General features: G+C 54.8%; 1 protein-coding gene across 4 annotated transcripts in view; it reads right to left on the bottom strand.

The window, feature by feature from the left end:
• The window catches only part of ATP2B2 (ATPase plasma membrane Ca2+ transporting 2), a 112299-nt gene extending 94296 nt beyond the window's left edge, over nt 1–18003 (bottom strand). For all 4 annotated transcript variants that reach the window (XM_039231385.1, XM_039231384.1, XM_039231381.1 and 1 more), the window contains exon 1: nt 17592–18003. In XM_039231385.1, the coding sequence (XP_039087316.1) occupies nt 17592–17790 (199 nt within the window). In that variant the 5' untranslated portion in view covers nt 17791–18003. The remainder of the gene's footprint in view (nt 1–17591) is intronic.
• Between the last annotated feature and the right edge of the window lie 2411 nt (nt 18004–20414).

Genomic DNA, 20414 nt, shown 5'->3' with positions numbered 1-20414 from the left:
GGTACATCCCCCCGGGACCCGACCTCTGGGTGGGCATGAAAGGCCCACCCCTTTCCACATCAGAGGCAGAGGGAATGCAGGGTTTTGGGCCAGGGCACGGACAGGGAGGGGGTGGACTGCTGGTGGCTTGGCCAGGGTTACTCTCGGATATTTCCGAGCTCCTCTGCTGAGCCGGGCGGTGGGTTCTGGGTGGGGGAAGGTGGACCGAGGAGCCGTCAGCCCGCACGTATGCCCACGTGCCTCATTCATGTTTTCATTAACTTAGAATCCCTGTTAGGTGCTTGGGGTTTCGCAGGCAAACGAAATTGCCCTTGCCCTCAGGAAGCATAAAACCCAAACGTCTAGAAGGTTGCCAGCCTACCCACCAGATGTGCGGCAGCCGCCTCTCTCAAGTGGAAGAAAACTGATTTCACCCTTTAGGAGGTAAGCCAAAGCGTGGTAATTTACAATGCTACGCACCGTGTTCTACAGTTTGCCTCTGCAGGGACTTTTCCACCCCGCAGGGGGCTTGCCCAGGATTTCCCCCACATGCTTACTCCTTGGGGATTGGGGCCGTTTTGGAACCCCGTTTTCTCACTGAGCACTCAGTGGCCTCTTGGAAGTTGGTTCTCTCCCAGCTGAGAGCTCCAGGCTCTAAGAGACTAGGGGACTCTTTCGGACCCTGTGATTTCTCCAAATACATCCCAGCAAGGAAAGAGGTGGGGGGAAAAGGAGGACCAGGAAAGTTCGTGGATTCAAAGACAAATCCCAACCCATCCCTGGGTGATCCTGTGCAAGTCCTTTGGGAGCCTCAGTTTCTTTACTCTAAATGGGAGGCTGAAAATGCTTTCTTCCTGCGACAACCATGCTATAAAAAGAGATCACGAAAGCTTGTGTTGCCTGGCAGAGCGCCTGCAGAGCCCAGGAAATGGGCACAAGAGATCTGAAAACACTGACACAGCAGAAGCCCCAGCAGAACTCACCCCCGTCAACCACGGAAAGCAATTCTTGGGGATCCAGCACGTCATTTGAGGCTCAGCTTAAATATCACCTCCGTACGGAAGCCTTCCCCCACGGCCCATCTAAGCTGGCCCTCCCCATGGTTGCCCTCAAAGTCCTTATCCCGCCTGATATATTTTCTTGTTTATTTATAAGTCTTTTATTTTTTGCTGGACTCCTATAAGCTTTCCGAGAGTAGGTATCTTTGTTCACTGCCGTATCCCCCGAACCTAGGACAGCACCTAGCAAACAAGCAGGTGCTCACTAAATGCTTCTTCAAAAGACAGATGAATTAAATGGATGCAGTGATTCTCAGCCAGAGGATGGTACAGACCCCGCCAGAGGATGTGTGAACTTTGGTGGGGGGTAATAAGTGGTAGGCCGTCTATAGTCTCAACATTATAATTATTATAATTTATTTTGTTATCTTTCATTTATTCTGGAATCTTAATATGGCATCCGTTGAGAGGCAAGCTCTGTAGTTTTAAAGCAAGTTCTAGGGACTCTGATCTCCTGTGGGCCTGGAAGCCTGTCTTTGAGGACCCTGCACCAGGGTGACAGCTGGATCATGCCAGGCCTGAAGGCCACAGTAAGTTTAAATCTTACTCTCAGAGCAGTGGGGAGCATTGGGTTTTAAGTAAATGGTGGGACAAGTAGATTCACTTTTAAGTTTATTCTGGCCACAGTAGGCAGAGTGACTTGGAGAGGGAGAGGAGGGGCTTATACATACATTATTTTCATTTACATTTTCTGGTAACCCTGTAGGTAGGGATATCTAAACTCACTCTTCAGATAAGGAAACTGGGGCTCAGAGAGGGACTATAATACACCTGAGGTCACACAGTGCGTGGGCCGAATTGCTGACGTTGGATCCTCAGTTGGCATCCCATGTCCAGGACTTGCCAAACAGCCTCCAGCCCCTGGGGCTGGGATTTGGGCTTATCTTCTATAGCTCACAACGCCCAGGCCTGGAGGCCCTTGAGAAGGTTGCTGGCCAGAAAGAGGCAGGTGAGTGAGATGTGGAAACCAGGATCAAGTTCATTGGCAGATCAGGGGACTGCTTGGCCCCCACCCTGGCCTCTCTCTCTCTCATATTGGGGCCTGAGCTCCATTGTGTTTGGGAGCAACTGAAAACTCCCAGGCTTCTGGGCCACGGTCCCACCACCCTGGGGGGAGCATGGAGCCCTGGGGATGCCCCCTCATCCCCTTTTGACAGCCGGTTAAGAGCATGAAGTGGGGCTTCATGCAGGCCCAGAGTTTTACTCCCAGAGGTGTGTGGCTTGGGCAAGAGAGTCACCCTTCTGCTCCTCAAGTCTCCTCATCTGCAGAATGGGGAAAACGGTGGCATCTTGGTACCATGCTTGGTACAAGGTGGTGGCTGGCTCAGCTGTCACTGGGCAGTCTCGCTCGGCCTCTTGGCCCGCCCTCGGCTGAGCCTTCTGCTGGCCACCAGGTGGTCCCTGACAAGGGAGCAGCCAGAAGAGCTTCTTGGGTGGGGGTCTGGTCCTTCACACTGGACGTCTGTGGCCATGAGCGAGGGACATGTGGCCACAAGAGAGAGGTAGCATCTTCCTGGAGGGTCGGTGGGGCTCCCTGCCAAGTCATGGATTGACTATGTTTAGGATGCCCACTCGGCCTTGTTTTGACATGAGGTCTAAGCCTCAGGGGGACTTGCCTCTTATCTGGGCTACTGCAGATGCCTGAGAGTCTCTGTTCACTCTTCCCTACCCTTAGGGGTGCTTGCTGAGACTCTGCCCTAAGTCAAAGATGACTAGGGATGCCTGTGTCCTCTTGGGCGAATCCCTGAGGGTGGGCTCTTGGGCACGTGACAGATCTAGTTCACGGACCTCCCTCCCTGGAGAAGGGGGGCCGGGCTGGAGATGTGGCCCAGCTGTGGCTGCTCTGAGCCCCTGCAACTGTCGCTCCTGGCTCGCTCCTTTGCTTTGCTAGTCTCAGGATTAAGCTCTGGATTATTTTCAGAGACTCTGGGACTTCAAGCAATGAGGAATAATAATAATAATAATGATAATAAAAAAAGAAGATATTATAAGAGAAAAAATACAACTTAAAGAATTATCGGGGTGCCTGGCTGGCTCATTCGGTAGAGTCTGTGACCATTGATCTTGGGGTTGTGAGTTCGAGTCCCACGTTGCGTGTAGAAATTACTTGCAAATAAAATGTTTTTTTAAGAAAAGAAACTATCTTAAATACAGAGAACAAACTGAGGATTGATGGGGGGCGGAGGAGAGGGGAAAATGGGCGATGGGAATTGAGGGGGGCACTTGTTGGGATGAGAACTGGGTGTTGGAGGTAAGTGGTGAATCCCGGGAATCTACCCCGAAAACCGAGAGCACGCTGGATAACCTGTATGGTAGCCATCTTGATAATAAATTATATTTAAAAAAAGAGAATAAATCATCAAAAAGAGAAACAAAAGCAGGTGTTGGGTTTTGTCTGTCCAGTGGCTTCTTCCTTCCTTTGGCTGGGAGGAGCCTTGGTGGCTGTCAATCAAAATGCCCCGCCCCCTTCCTGGCCTGGGGGTGGGCAGGTGACCCAGCCAGGCCCCTCACCTGCTCTCTCCTTGGACTTGGAATCCGTGATGCCCCACAGCCAGCTCACCTCTGCTTTTAAAAGTCAACTGCTACCTTTTCATATATTTTTGTGAACTGGTTAGTCGGTGCAGCCATCACTAGAATTAAATGATAATACTTAAAATTTATATAAATTATACTCAAAGGGGCAACAATAGTTCACACGCATCCCTCCCTATTTATTTCACTGAGTGTCGCTAGGCTCCATTCTCTGGCAGAGAGACTGCGCCCACATGGTAGAAACATGATGCCATAACGGCGCGATGCAGCATCTCTTCCCGGCTCTGCATTCAGGGCCACCCTGCTGGGGACGTGGTGCGACCGTTTACACCACAGAAATCGGCACACACTACGAACAAGGGTCCCCTCCCAACCCAAACGGCGGGTGTTATGCGCCGTGCAGCACAGTGGACTTGGAATCCTGAGGATCAAAGGGACCCACACAGCTGGACGGGACTGTGCCCTGCCCCCACCTGCCCCCCACCTGCCCCAAAGGGACATCGGTTCCGTGACTCCTGCCACGGAGCCAGGCACATCCCACTTTCCCTCCAGAAAACTGAGCTCGGTTTTTCAGGCCTTGCTCCAACTTAGAGCACTCTGATCAGAGATACTCCTCGTACTCAGTCCCCGTTGCTCACACCCAGCACTCTCGGCTGAGGCCTCAGAGCAACACCCTCGCCAAGGCGGAGAGATGCGAGAGAAAACCCATCGCCCTTCGACTCACCCCTTCAGCCTGGCACTGCCGCCTTCGGGAGGCTTCCTTCATGCCTCCTTCCCCTTGCATCTGGTTTTGTGAAGCTGCTGCCACGTGGGTGGTAAGCCCCACCTTTTCCCTGTCACCTATTCAGGAGCCTCATTCACGCTGCTCTGTTTTCTCTGTAACTACCGTTTTCCAGAGTGTTCCATGAGACACACGGAAAAGCTGGAACGGGCTTGTTTGCTCTCCTAATACTGGGCATTTATGAATTACCCTCCTTAAAAAAAAATTTTTTTTAATGTTTATCTATTTTTGAGAGAGAGAGACAGAGCATGAACACGTAAAGGCAGAGAGAGAGAGGGAGACACAGAATCTGAAACAGGCTCCAGGCTCTGAGCTGTCAGCACAGAGCCCGACACGGGGCTCGAACTCACAGACTGCGAGATCATGACCTGAGCCAAAGTCGGATGCTCAACTGACTGAGCCACTCAGGCCACCCCGGGCCCCCAGCCTTTTTAAAAAATACCACATGGAGATGTGGTTTAAAAAGCCTTAGAAAGCCGGAACGATGGGTCAGGAGACCCGAGTTCCCGTTTGGTTTTGTGCCAGATGGCTGTGTGAGCTTGGGCAGGATTTTCCCCTGTCTGGGCCTCAGAAACCTATGCGAATGATGACATTGGTAATGACAAGAATAATAACGGTTTCCATCCCCTGTAGGCTTCCTGCTCTGTGCTGCGTGTTCTTACACGCACCTGCTCATTTATCCCTCACGGGGGCCCACGAATAAGTACTAATTCACAGATGAGTAAACAGGCTCTGAGAGGTGAAGTCATTTGCGTGGCACAGCACAGCTAGTAAGTAAGTGGCACGGTGGGGATTCAGAGGTAGGGCGTCTGCTGTTCCATACGTGGGCCGCATCACTGCTTCCTAGCGCCTGTGACAGGCTCCTGGGGAGCACACGTGTCCACAGAGCACTGAGCTCGTCTGCAGCACCACAGCCCTCCTCGGTTCCCGTGTATGTCCCCACTTTACAGGAGAGAAACTGTCTTCCGGCACAGAATGTTCCGGGCTGAATCGTGTCCTTCTGCAACCTCAGCACCTCAGAATGTGACCACGTTTGGAGACAGGGTCATTGCAGGGGTGACTAGTTACTAAGTTCAGAGGAGGTCGCTGGAGGGGGGGGCTAATCATGTATGACCAGTATCTTAAATACGGAGGAAATCTGGACACGGAGACGCACGGGAAGCCCATGTTAACACCCAGGGAGGAGATGGCCACCCACACGGCAAGGAGAGAGGCCCTGAACAGATCCTTCCCTCATGGCCCTTGGAAGGAACCAAGCCTGCTGACTGACACCTTGATCTTAGACCCCCAGCCTCCAGAACCATGATGCCACACATTTCTGTTGTTTAAGCCCCCCCCCCCCCCAGCCAACATCTGTGGTCCTTTGTTATGCGGCCCCTGAAAGTGAACACAGAGACTGCACGGATGGATGAGAGAGGTGGGGGCATGGGGGGAAGGGTAGATGCACTGGGGGCAGAGGGGAGGGACTGTGTCCCCTTCACCACGCGTAGGGGTGACTCAGGGCTCCCCAGTCCCTGGAGCTATGTGTTTGGGCAGGTCCCTTCCCTCCTGGGCCTCAGTGTTCCCACGTGTACCCTGGATGGGCCCTGAGAGCTGTTCCAGACCTGTGGTTCCGTGGGTGCCTGAGCCCCTCAGGCCCTTGTTCTTTCTGCTCTCACCCAGTTGAGCCGACGTGGGCAACGAGGGGCAGCCCCAGGGGATGCCATTTTGCTCTCCTGTCCAGCAGATGTTTCCCAAGACCTCAGCCAGCAGCCCGTCCCCAAGGCTGTTGCTCTTCCATTGGCCTCAGACCTCTCCTGGCCACCTCTGTGTCTAACTGACTGCCCAGCCAGTGTCAGACACCCTGATCACACCCTACCTGCGGGTGACCCTCTCTATCTCTCTGACATCTCCTAGTAGCTGGTGCTCCCTAAGGACCCGTGCTGGGCGAGTGCCCCAGGTGACTCACTCCAGCCAGGCACTGTCCCCGGGGCTAGGACACAGCAGTGGCCACCACAGGCCCGCATCGCTGCCCTCCTGTGGCTGACATCCCCCTTGGGAGGGACCTGTGAGCAGAGCCAGGACTTCCCTGTCATCTCTGTCATCTGCAGGGTTCCTTGCCTGCCGTCCCCCCCACCACCCCCCGGCCCTGAGAGCGCACGACGCCCAATGCAAACCTGTTGTCTCGCCCTCACCCTGCTCCTCTCCTGCTGGCTCGGCTCCTTCATGAGCAGCAGCTGCTGCCTTGCAAACGGAGTCTGCACGGACACCATTCTCGTCCTTGAGCACCTATCACGGGCCGAGACCCGCTGCGTGGTGCTCCCTCCTCCCCACCACCACCACCCTGGCCGGGTCCGACTCCGTCACCTCTCTCTCGGATGCCTGTCCCTCCCTCTGCTCTGGCTCCATCCCCTGGCATATCGCCCCCTTCCAACCAAGATCGGAGCTTCCAGACCAACTGTCTTGACCGCACTGCTCCTCTGCTCAAGAACCCTCAGGGGCTCCCTCCTGTCTCTTAACTTCAGCCCAAACCTCTGGCTCAACATTCAGATCCCTTCACAGAGGTTCCTAGTATGGGCTCTGGGGTCGCCTGCCAGCATCTGCATCTCAGTTCTTAGCTGTGTGACTGCAGGCAAGTGACTTAACTTCTCTGTGTCTCCTTTTCCCCATCTGTGAAAATGGGGCTAATCCCAGTGCCTCCCTCATAGGGTTTGGGGAGGATTGAGGTAGTTACGTATGTGAAGCTCGTGGAGTGGTGTCTGGAAGATCCGTGATGCTCCGCTGCTCTTGGTTACCCTGCCCCCAGCTCCAGCCGGACAGAATGAACAGCTCTCCTTTTCACACACCCTTCTTCTTTGCCTCTGTGCCTCTGTGCACACTGTTCCCTCTACCTGGAGTGCCCTTCCCCGTTGCAGACCCTGCCTATCCCGCAATCTCTTGTTCAAATACTGCTTCCTCCATGTAACCCGGGTTCTTCAGCGAGAAGGACTCACTTCTGCCCCTCAGCTCCGTGGCTTCTTGTCCAAAGCCATCCCGCAGAAAGAGCAGAGTCTCCACGGCTCAGAAATAGTCCCCAGGACCGCGGAAATTTCCAGGGGGCCTCCCCTCGGGGTGGAGGCTGATGCTGGCAGGGGGTACTAGGGAACCATCAGCCGAGGAACTAATTTCCACTGACTATAAATAACTCTGGGGCTGAAACCACAGCAGGGGCCTGGGTTGTGCCAGAGGGAGTAAGATAACCATTGTGCGGCGAGGGGGGCCTGTGGCGGTAGCTTACCTGCGCTGCCGGGGCCTCTCGTGTGACTGGCGCGTCTGCAGGGCGAGGCCGCCGGAGCGGGACTTTGTGGGACCAGGCTGGGCGGGGCACTGACGTTGCTCTAACACTAGAGGTGGTCCAGCCTGCAGTTGCCCCTCTCAGCCCTCGGCCCACTTGGCAGATGAGATCAAGATGCAGGGAGGCAAAGTCTCAGGAACAGAAAGTTCCGGGGGGGCCAGAGAAACGCCCACGGGGCCTTGGGAAGCCAGTATGTGTCGGACTCAGAAGCCACCTGGTAGGGAAGGGCTGCTGGGCTGGGGCCTGGCGCAAGCGGCCGTGAACGTGGTGGTGGAGGGGTTGGGGTGGAGCGTCAGCCACGCCCCCAGGGTTTGAGCCCACAGTCTCCCCAGGGAAGAGGGCACTGGGGTCTGGCTGTGAGACAGCCACCCTTTGGCCAGTCTGGAATCTGTTCTGCCGGGGGTGTTTAGAATTCTAGAATGTCAGCCTGAGGAGCCTCAGAGACAGCCAGACCCATGCTCTTTATTTTTCCAGATGGGGAGGATGAGGCACAGAATTGCAGGGTGGGGCTGGGCAGGCGGAGACCATCTCAGTTAATAAGGGCCAACGTCAGGATGGTCCCCGCCTGCACCTTCCCAGCTCAGCATCTAATACAGGGCGGTGGGCTGAGGGTCCTTTTTCTGTACCCCCTGCGGGCCACCACATAAGGACAGACGAACCTTCCCTGAGCCCCACGGTGGGCCAGGCAACCCCCTGTGTGTTTGCTCATTGAATTCACAGACCAGTACGGGCCCTGGGAGCTGGTTACCACCTGCTCTATTTTACAGATGTAAAAACCGAGGCGCTGAGAGCTTATATAACTCAGGCTTTTAGATACTCTAGTTTACTGCCTTTTTCTAATTTCATCAAAAGTTTTCAAATTTTTTTCTTTTCTTTTTTTAAAACTCTTTGTTAAAAAAAAGAAAGTCTTACCAGATGCTTCAGCATGCAGAGCAGATAAAAAAGGAGGTGCTTTGCTCCACGCTGGGGCAGGACGCCCAGAGCTTCACCCACTCAACTCCTTGTCCCCTGGGGTGCCTCCACAGAACCGAAGGGAACCCAGTATGAGAACCACCTTTCCAAGCTCTCAGTTTTCCTGCATTCAGCAAGTTCTTTGGCTCTTTTGGCCCAAGGAGAGGAGCTGTACTCTGACCTGCCCCCAACCCCATCCCCATTTCTCGCACTCACGGACAGCACGGACAAATTAAATACCTATTAGCCAAGCTGAGTCTGCACACAGAGCATGAACACACCAAGTACAAGTCACAGCCTGCCAAAATCAATCCCCAGTCGGGGGGCTGGAGTTCTCTGCCCTTTGAGATGTACCCTAGGCTCCAAGCACAATGAATCCCTCATTTCTTCCCATGAGCGTCCCAGGTCTCACCTCGGGGCCTTTGCTCGTGCTGTTTCCTTCACTAAGAGTGTGCTTTCCTCCCCATCTCTGCATATTCAGCTCATCCCTGTCCTTTGAGACCGAGCTCCGAGAAAGCCTCTCCTGCGTTAGTCTCCGGTCAGGCATTGATCAGATCGTCTCCTCCTTTGACCTTCAGCGCACTCCCTCTGGCTGTAGAGTTACTTTTTGTCAATGGGAGACAGTAGATGAAGGAGATTATGTTCAGGAGCCTGCCTGCCTGGGTACCAATCTTGGCTGGGCCCCTTTTTACGAGTGTTGTTCTGAGCCTCAAGTTCCTGATCTGTAAGCTGGGGATACGAACAATTCCTGTCTGAGAAGATGAACGAGGTAGTTCCAAGGATCCTCAGTGGAGAGTCTGGTCTGAGAGCATTCAATATGCGTTAGCGCATTGGGGCGCCTGGTGGCTCAGTTAGGTGACCAGCTTTGGCTCGCGTCATGATCTCACAGCTCATGTGTTCGAGCCCCGCGTCGGGCTCTGTGCTGACAGCTCAGAGCCTGGAGCCTGTTTTGGATTCTCTATAGGTCACTCTCTGCCCCTCCCCCCACTTACACACCATCTCTCTCTCTCTCTCTCTCTCTCTCTCAAATATAAAGAAACATTACAAAAATGTGTTAACTCATCTCTAGTGTCATAGCTGTAATTGGTATCATAGTCAGACTAGTCTTCAGAGCAGGGGAGTTTACAACCCAGCCCTGCACACCCCCTTTCCTGGAAATCTTTAGGGAGCTCTGGAGGGAGAGGGGGTCAGGAGGGGCTCCCCCCTCCTTCCCTCTGGCTGGACTGAGACCCTGACCCCTGGCTGCCCTTTCCTGCATGTTCTTGTCTGCCTCTGTGACCTTGGATTGTCTCCTGTCTGACATCCTTCTCTCCTTGCCCCGGATCCCTGGGTGGAGAGGGAGTGTCTTGGAAGGCGGTCCCTGTCTTGACCGTCCCCCCCGCCAATCCTGTGTACAGCCACATCACACAAACGCAGCTCCTGAGGAGCATGGAGAAATCTCTTCCCAGAAGAGCAGCGCGGCTCAAGCCTGCACACAGTAAGCGCACAATGGGTGTCCGGCAAGTGAATGCGCGGCAGCCGACATCTCCGCCGGGCGTGACTGAGGCAGGGGAAGTAGCGGGACAGTCCCTGAGCACCTGTATCCACTGGGTCTGCGAGGGGGGCACTATGATCATGCCCTTAACAGACGGGGACCCCGAGGCTCACAGGGATGCAATGACTGGTTCAAAGCCCTCAAGGGCGTAGTCGGGACTCAAAGTCCGTGCTCTTCCCAGTCCTGAGTAGGCACTTAGTGTTTGGTGCATATTCATTCCACAGAGCAAAGATCCCTTCGGAGTGAGAATCAGGGCCTCCTTTCTCTCCAAGCCCTTGTTTCCTACTCAAGGGGCTGCTGTGAGGACCACACGAGGCAACCCAGTGGGAGGGCCTGGCCCCGAGGGTGGCACCCAGTAAGTTACAGCCGCTGGGTAGCTCTTGGGCTTTTGCACAGTGGGTCTGCTCAGTGAGGCCCACCTGGAAACGCCCCGCACGACTGCTTACAGCCTCCACTGCCCTGTGCGTGCCTGACGGTGCAGCGCACCCACGAGGCCACGCGGCACTGTGCGTGCAGAACCAAGTTCACCCAGAAGCTCTTTGGGCGGCGGCAGGTCAGGCCCTTTCGCTGACTGTCCCGTTCTCTTCCGGCCACACCCAGGCAAGCACACACTCCGCCGCCCCGGCCTGGGAGAACCCACGGTGTGTATCGATCAACCTGTGGGGTTATTTTATTGACGATTCGGAGAGATGCGAGGGAGGCATTATGGAAAGCAGCCACACGTGACCCATCAGACTTTCAGCGAAAGCTAGTGCTTTTAAGGGATTTATTTTTCCTGGTGATGGCGGGGGTGGGGGGTAGAAGCATTGCAAATCCGATATGGGGCTTTTTTTTTTTTTAAACCCACAGATTCACCTGTGTGGCTCGAGCCCACTGATCTGCCCAGATAAGCTGCCTTTCTCTTCTCTGCTAACTTAAGCCCCATTTGCCCCTAAAGACACACACAGAGACTCCCCAGCATCGAGTAATAACAGCTGACCCTGACAGCACCTGCCACGTGCCGGGCGCCGAGCACTTTATACACACTGCTTGCATCCTCACAGGAACCCTATGCGAGGGGCACTGCTATTGTCCCATGTTACAAATTAGGAAACTGAGGCACCGAGAGGTAGATAACTGACCCAGGGTTCCACAGCTGGTTAAGAAGTGGAGCCGAGATTTGACCATGACCCCTAGTTGGCCACTTCACTGCGGGGACACTAGTCATATACCCATATCTCGTGCACGGTCCCAGCTTGTGCCCACCACACTGGCGGAAATGTTAGCAGTGCTGTGGTTTGGCTGTGACCCAACCCCTCCTTCGCTCCTCAAGTCCACCCTTTGTCCTCATCCGGGCCGAGCTCCCCTCGACGGCACCAAGCACACCCACACCCTCCTGGCACACAGCGGGGCCTTCCACACACAGTAGGCCCACAAGCAAGTATGGCCTGTGCTTCTATCTCCCTCTCCCACAGCCTCCATGAGGTCTGGATGGACTGACCTACATCCCCCTGGGCTGAGCACGTGACCCGGGTCCGACCTGTCTGCCTCTTCCACTCTCTGGCCACAGGGACTGGGTCAAGAATGGCCACGCGACTCCGGGTGGCCCAACGGGATCTGTTCTGGGACTCAGGGGAGGAGACCAGGAAGAAGGGGGTGGCTTTGGCTGCTGGGGGGTCAGGCCGGAAGGGTGTTAGCCTGGAGCTCACAGTGCCAGGGCCCGCGTGAGGATGAGGCGACAGAGAGCAGGGCAGGGACGGACGAAGCCCTCAGGCAGGCCCTGGATCAGCCCTGTCCGCGGCTAGGACAGTCTCCGCACCTTTCATGTGGCACAAGCCAGAAAATCCCTTTTTTGCATAAGCCAGTTTGGGATGGGTTTCTAACAAACGGAATCCTGATGGAGAGAAATACTCGGTGATTACTGGAAGATGATTCTTTTGTAGAAAACTTTCCAAGTATTTTCAACGCACTGTCTCCAAAGGGCAGACGGTGAAGTAGCACACTTCCCACTGTGGCTCAGGAGCGTCTGGGCGCCCCGCCTGGGCCCATGAGCCTGCTCGGTGACACAGGGGAGGCCAGCGCACCTCTCTAGCCCACATGGCTTCCCCTCCTCCACCCATGCATGTATCTGAGAAGGCAGCTGCATTTTCTCAGCCTCTTTTCTTTTCTTTCCATTTGAGAGAGCGAGCAAGCGAGTGAGCATGTGTGTGTGCGGGGGCAGGAAGGGCAGAGGAAGAGAGGGGGCATCTTAAGTTCAGTGCGGAGCCCGATGGGGGGCCTCATCTCACGACCTTGGGATCGTGACCTGAGCCGAAGGCAAGAGTCAGATGCTCAACCGACTGAGCCAATCAGGTGCCCCATTTCCTCAGCTTCTTAAATACTCAGATGAACTTTTCTCCTCCAGACCTCACACCTGACAGTCTCGGGGTCCACAACGAAGCGTGGCCAGTTCACCCAAAGACCCCGGCTGAGAGGCATTCCTGCGCACCTCGCGCCAGGTGGTGAATTCCCCACATGGACCCTGTGGCTGAGTGGTGGCCAGCGCCCCCCAACCCCCCCCCCCCCGCCTGGGGGCTGCTGCATCGGCGCTGCCTCTGCTTCCCTATGAACCTCTCGGGGCCCCCCTGATGCCTGGGGAGATGGAGAACATGGGCAAACAGAGCATCACAATGATAAACAGACGACCCCCACCGCCTGGGACCCAGAGATGCTCAAGACACATGCAGCCTTCACTCCCTCCCCCTGGCCTGCTGGTGGCAGCTCTGTGGATGAAGACGCGGCCCGCGGGGTGTTCTGGTTTAACACCGTGGTTGTGCAACACGAGGCCCCGCCCCCATGACCCGCCCTCCTCTGCGCCCTCAGCCCCACTCTCTCCTCCACTTGGGCAGGATTCATACAAAATTAACCGGAGGTTCCGTTTCACAACACTCCAGTATCCAGTTGCCACCCCACCCTGCTGCCGCCTCACCTTCTTTATCCCCTTCTCCCCCCCCACCCCCCCCCGGAAACACAATGCAGGGAGCACCTGGAGGGACGTATCTGAGCTGCCCCTTCTAACAGCCCGACGTGCCAGTGTCGGGAAGTGAAGGACAGGGGTTTTCCTGCCCAGCGACTCAGAGCAATGCCGCTCTGAGCTTGGGGAATTGAAGCCAGTTCCATGGGCGACACACGTGTCTGTGTCCTGTCCCCTGGCTACAGCCTTCCATCCCCCACGAGGGTGGACACCAGGGGTATCTGCAACCTCTTCTGTCTCCCTCCCTTCTCTTTATTTTTTCTTTTATTTTAGAGAGAGAGAGAGAGAGAGAGAGAGAGAGAAAGCGTGTGAGCAGGGGAGAGGGGCAGAGGAAGAGAGAAAGAGAGAGAAAATCTTAAGCAGGCTCTATGCCCAGCGTGGAGCCGGACCCAGGGCTTGATCTCGTGACTGTGAGATCATGATCTGAGCCAAATCCAGGAGTCAGACACTCAGCTGACCAAGCCACCTAGGTGCCCGACTCCTTCCCTTCTTTCTGTGAATATTTATACGAGCCCCCAGGCGTTGTACCAAGTGCTGGGGACATAGTGGAGAATGACAAACAGCTCTTGCCTCTGGGGACTCACGGGCCACTCATCGCCCATCTTTCCAGACTCATCGCAAAGTAGCCTGCTCCGGGAAGCCTTCTCTGGTAGCACATCTACTCTTTGTTCAGTACTGTGAGGATAGGACCCATGCATGTTGTTATAAGAAATATTTGGCAGTGATAATGATATAATGACAGTGATAATGAACATCATTTTGGAAGTGTCTAGGGCATGCCACACACCACACTAAGCCCTTCAGGTGGATTATCTAATATTCACATCCTGTGAGGTAGGTGGCGTTATTATTCCCATTTCACAGAGGAGGCAATGGAGGCTTGGGGAAGTTAACTGAATTCTTCTAGTGTGTCTCTCGGAGACAAGTGTCCCTCGAAGAGTAGGCCTGTCAGAATTTGAACCCGGGCCTTGGGCTCTATTGCTGGAAGGGTACGGAAGGAAAGGAAGCAGTGGAGGGCAGAGAGGGAAGGGCATCACCAGAGTGGAACGGAACAGACAGCGGAAGAGGGAAGGAACAGAACTCAGATCGGGGACAGAGGCCCTCCCAGGGAGCCCGTTTACCCCACAGTTGTCACCAGAGTCGGGTCTTCAGGGGGACGGTCCAACGCTGCCCGGCCATGGGAACTGAGTCCCTGGCCCATGCCGGCCGCAGGTGGTGCCCCGGGTGGGAGTTGATTTCTCATGGTGTCAACCCCCCTCTATCCCTTACGGAGATCTTTTTGCCTAAAATTAGCTGGATGTGAAGGCTAATTTATGCACGGCCTGGAGCAGTTTCCTGGAGTGTGACTCAGAGGCCGGCTCCTTGCTCACGTCAGCAGACGGGGCACAGGGGTGTCGGGAATGGCCGGCCTGAGTCCCCGTCTGGAGCTGGCCCAGCCCCAGACCATGTGGCTTTTAAGCTGGGGGCTGGGGCTGGAGGCCAAGCATTTCTTAAAGTCAGAAGAGGGCTGAACGAGGTAGGACAAAAAAGCTGAACACAAGAGAGAAGACAGAAAAGGTGGCCCCAAACTACCCAGGCCCTCGTTGGACAGAAGGCACCTTTAGAGGACTGTTCCCGGGTGCACACACTTGGCTCAGGTGTGAGGACATCGCTGGTGTCCAAGAGAGCTGTGTTCAAAGTCTGCTCTGATGGGAATAGTGGTGGTGACCTCGAGCCCTCATGCTTCTCATCCATGAAATGGGAGAGCAACACATGCTTCCAGGAACATGTGTGATGAGAATGCAGAAAAGCCTGGCAAAACGTGTCACGCCATTCATGGACAATGGCCAGCGTTCCAGGGGGTCAGATTCCACCTCTTCCAGAGAGCGTGACTGCTTCTTCCAGAGCAACGATAACCATAAGGAAAACAACAGCAATAAGACATTTACGAAGCACTTAGAGATTGGGCACTTGGCCTAATCTCATTCAACATTCACAACCCATTTTACCGACGGGGAAACAAAGGTGTTTAGTCTCAGGGGCTGAATCCCAACACGCAGCACTAGCCACGGGGCAGGCATTGTTCTACGCTACTTCACTTTGTCCTCACCACCCTACGAGACACTCACTATTATTCTTCCATTTTACAAACAAGGAAGCCGAGGGACGGAGAGGTGGATACCTTGCCCAGAATCCCACAGCTGGTAGGTGGCAGAGCTGGGATTTGAACCCAGGTCACCGAAGTCTGAGGTCGGCAGCAATATGCTCTTCTGCCTCTCCGCAAACTTCTTCCAGCTCGACCTGCGCCCTGGGAGATCCTTCTAGGGACCAACGCAGCAGAGCCCTGGTTAATCCGGCTACGGGCTTTCCTCCTTCTCAGGGATCTTTCCCATCAGAGATCTCATTTGGTTCTCATGAAAAATTCGGAAGCCAAGACCCAGCGGGGTCAAACAAAAGGCACCAAAGCATGCAGGCCACAGAGCAATATTCCCAACTGTCATCATTCCCTCCGCCGTAGAGATGAGAACACAGGGTCTCCTCAATTTCCACATACGCCTGCCTTGTTGCAAGTACACTGGCATTCTGTGGGATTGCACCTAAGAAATGCTGCTCTGTGCCGTGTTATGTGCTTTTCCTTCTCTTTCCTCCATAGCCAAGTTCAAATGCCTCCTCCTGCAGGAAGCCTTCTCCGACCTTCGCTGCCCACCCATCTTGCCTCTCCTCTGAGCTCTGGGGTCCATGCTACACTTAGGCTGGATTATGTGCTGTTTTGGCTACTGGGCCACCTGAGCTGCCCCTTGTGGGCTGGGGACTCCGTGGCCACGTCTCAGGGTTTTACTGGGCACTTATCCACCCTCCTCGGTGTCAGGTACCAGACCAGGAACTAGGTGTGTGGAGAGGAGCAGGACCGGGTTCCCGCCCTTCGGTGTGTTCCTGTCTTTCCGGCAGCACACAGTGGGGCACACGGTGAACCAAATGGCAATGGCCCCGCACAGTGCTGGAGCTTGGCCACAGACAGGCCTCTCAATTTCCCAGGGTCTGAGAGCCTGTCAAGGGGGAGGGAAGGGGGGTTTCTTCACACCAAGGTTCGTCTCACAGGCCGAGGTCCATGGCTTTGCTTTGAGGGGCTCTGCGAACGTGCCGGCAGTGAGCCATGTCTGTAATATGCACTTGGTGTTGTTTTTTTTCTTGGGGGGGGGTGGGGGAAGGACTCCAGTTTCCACAAGGTCTGAGGCCCAGAGACACTTAAGACTTCCCAACTCAAGAGAACCTCCTGGCCCCATAGAAAAGACAAAGACGACCTGGGTAACCCTGCCTCCTGGCAGGCGAGTGTGCCAACCTGATGGCAGAGGCGAGCACGGGCCATTCTGCCACAGAGTAGGGTTCACATGAGACTCAGGGGCCCCCTGGAAGGGCTCACTCCCATCTCAGGGCACATGTGGCTGTTCTTAAGCCCTGAGCTACCACTGTCCTCCCCACCCTCAAACAAAACCAAACAACACCAAGAGAGCAAGGTGCTTCTAAACGTCTGCCTCGCTCAGCGGCTGGGTCCCTAAGCAGCCTCTGTAGGAAATGGGTTGAGGGCTGGTACCCAGCAGTGCCCAGAGTGTGGGGACTGCAGTCAGGGGACAGGACAGGAGGGACCTTTGGCCTTGGATTTCTTGTCTGTCACACGGGGATAAGAATTCAGATGCTATCTGTCATCCAGCTTGTGCTCTGTGCTTGGGGGAAAGATTGCCATCCACTCTTTAGAATAATAATGGCTGCCACTTATTGAGTACCTACTATATGCTCAGGCTTCTAGTAGGCACTGTGAGGTAGCCATTGGTTGCATTTTCCACCGGAAGAAACTGAGGCTCGGTGCAGCCTCTTTGCACAAAGTGGTAGGATGGGGGGTGCCAGGGAGGAGCCTCACGCCCACACCTTGAGGGTTTATGCAGGGAACTCTTCTCCCCCATGGCAATGGGAAGGCCACCGTGGGGATGGGGACCCAGCCTCTACGCTCTGCTGTTTTCTCTTCCTTCTGCCTCACAGCAGATGACCTGGCTTTGGTCCCCTTCAGAGGAGCACCCAGAAGCTGAAACCCTCTCTCTCCCAAGTTCCTAGGCCTGTTCATTTTGTCAGTGACACAAAAGCCCCACGCCCATCTCCAGGGCAAGACACACATGGGTCTCTGTCGCCTTTCCAGTGATGGCCTGTCTTCCTGCCTGCTCTGTCGTCCCGCAGTTCCATGGCCTATGGCTGCCCCAGAGACCTAGGGAGCCACCATCAGAGTTTGGATTTGGGACGCTTGGACACAACTCAGGCCAGCAATGTGGGTTGTGGAGCTGGATTTGAATGCATAGTAGCAATGCTGTGGCCCCATGCTTACACCCAGATGAGGGGGGTTCCTGGAGCCTGGGGAAGGGAGGCCAGGGACTGGGTGGCTAGATCCCAAATCCGAACACTGTGTTCAAGTCTTCCACACCTACCTTCCACAGGTGAGGTTTTGAGGCGCCGGCAGATGGCTTCAGTGTCCCCATAAGTCTCCTTGATCTTGACCACAGCCTCGGTGCCCCGCAGCTCCATGAGGGAGCGGAGCTCCTCCATTGTGCACCCGAACTCGCCCCCATGGCTTGACTCATTTCTTTGGTTTTTGGAGTAAAAATCGCTGTTGGTCATGTCACCCATGTTTGCCCCAGTCCCTGCTCGGGGTGAGCCCGAGAGTCAGTGCTGGACGAGAGGCTGCTGGGCGATGGCTCCGTGTGCCTGTCCTCAGCACAACCTCACTGGATGACTGTGGCTCCTGGTGGCCGACTCTGGGTCCCAGGGGGAGGGGGCGGCCGAGGTGGGCTGGCGACAGCGGTGGTGAGCTCCAAGGGGTGTCCCTGGGCACGGGGCAACGTCCAGGGGCCGGAGGGGCTCAGGGCTGTAGACCCAGGAGTCTCCATTCAGTGGGGCCCATGCTGCTCCCTGGAGCTGGCATCTACATGGTCAGGGGCGGTGGCTCCTGTGGGGGCAAGCACAGAGTGGTGACAAGTGTCAGGCACTGGAGGTTTCACGGGGCAGGTGCTCAGGAAGGCCCAGCCTGCACGTGCTTGTACACACACAAACCACCCCAAATAACACCCATTACATATACACATACCCTAACATGGGTGTTCATACAATACCCCATAGCACACCAGCAAACACTGTAAATCCAAAGGTACAGTGTCCCCTCGGGCACTCCACAATATACCACCCCAAGCCACAGCCTGTGCACCCTCATAACATACCCTAGCCCCCTAATTGTTCACTCTGCAATTGAACACACTGGCTTCATGACACGCACCCTGGTGTACACATACCCTCTGACCTATACAGCTCAGAGTGTTTTGTACACCCAACCTGCCTACTTTTAGGGCCCATTGCACAGCCACACACACACACACACACACACACACACCAATGCACGAATCCCACTTCACACATATACTGGTGGACTCTCCCCCCTTCCTGCCATAAACACCATAATATGCAGTCACTTCTAGGCATATATCTTAACATTCCCACCCCCCTCTCCAAAAATACCCATGCTCACAGTCTTGTTTACTCACACACCATGCTCTCACAATCTGGAGCATGACCCCACTCCCCAAGTACATAGCCCCCAGGTCCCCCAGCACATATGCTTCCTTCATCTATGCCACCTGCATCTGTGCATACACTGTTATCCCCTCTGGTTTCACCACAGGCATGGGAAGGGCAGAAAGCCGCCCGCCTTCACCTGCAGCCCCCAACCACATTAATCAAGGCCCTTGGTGTGGCCAGAGGAGTCAGCTCATGCAGATTCACCAGGACGTCACTGAGCCCTCCCGCTTGGCCCCAAGCATGAGCTGGGGCGCATGGAACCCTCACCTGGGGCCCCCACAGTTCAGCACCATGGACAGCAGCCACGACGTCCCTCTCTGAGACCAGGAGGAGAGAGCACCAGCTTCTCCGTGCTGCCCGCACGGCCACCCTTACAGACGTGCCGCATCTGCAGGGCTGCCAGGAGAGAATCCAATCCACCCCGACACCCAACACCGGTGGCCAAGGCCCCCGGCAAGCATTGGGTGACAAAGGGCCTCTGCTGAGCTTGGCTGGGCCTGGCATGGGGACTGGCCCCACCCAGTAGGCATAGACAGCTGGCCATCCTAGGTCCAGGACAGTAAGGGGGAGGGTGTGGGGAGAGGAAGATGGGATTGAGCCCCTAACCTAGCCCCAACTCCTTCCCCGGTCCCCTGTCCCATCTCTTTCCTGCACCATCTTTCATCTTAGTGTTGGACGCATTTTAGACTCAATTTCATTTTCCCGGTAAGAAACTGGAAGCTCAGAGATGGAAAGGAACTTGTTCAGAGTCACACAGAGGGAGGCAGTCCGGAGGTTGCCTGGTCTCTGGACTCCCAGCCTGGTGCTTCTTCCCCTTCCCCTAGGGGGCGCTCCCTCCTTATTCTGAAGAGCAGACGCTGATGGATGAACAGTGCCTGATGGCAGTGAACAAGACAGGCTCTACAGTCAGAGCAACCTGGGTTCAAGTCCAAGTCCTCCCAAATCCTGGCTATGGGACCCTGGGTAAGTCCCTTCATTTCCCAAGGCTCTGTTTCCTTGTCTGTAAAATAATAATCATTGACCCCTGTTACCTCCCAATTATTGGGAACTAGTTATAAACCATATTCAAATTCGTTGTGTTTCCACCTGGGTTATGGGGCTTCTCAGCCATGGGTCATGGGGTGCTGGAGCCACTGGAGAAACTAGCCATGGCTTACAGAAGGGCAGCTTTACTCAAGGGTGCAGTAGGAAGCCTTATTTTCACACTGGGAGCAACAAATATCTTACAGAGTGCAGTATAAAATGGTCCTGATGTCTCTAGCAGAGACACAAGACACCAAAGAAAGAGTGTGCTTGGAGATCCCACTCATAGTCCTGTAGGAGCACTTATGGTCCTTGGCCATCTGAGCATGCACCATCCCCAGAGCCCATGAGTTTTGACCCCAACAGTGTATCCCTATGAGGAGCAGGTAAGAAAGGGACCAGGATGCCTGTATGTAGAGATGCCATAGAGGTTAACTGCAAGAGAAGTAAAAACTATAGTATCTGGGTTCAAATTCTAGCTCCTCTGCCTCCCAGTAGAATGGGAATCAAATAAATTTTAGTATTACCTAAAAAAAAAAGGAAAGGGGAATAATAGTATCTACTTATAGGTACTACAACACTTACATGAGTTATTTCCGGAAAAATAAAATATTACAACCAAACCAAGCTCCTGGGAAGCACTCAGTAATTATTGTGAT

Source organism: Hyaena hyaena, unplaced genomic scaffold, assembly GCF_003009895.1.
Source record: "Hyaena hyaena isolate Hyena2069 unplaced genomic scaffold, ASM300989v1 scaffold_56, whole genome shotgun sequence".
NCBI lineage: Eukaryota > Metazoa > Chordata > Mammalia > Carnivora > Hyaenidae > Hyaena > Hyaena hyaena.
This window is presented reverse-complemented; position numbering and strand designations above follow the sequence as displayed.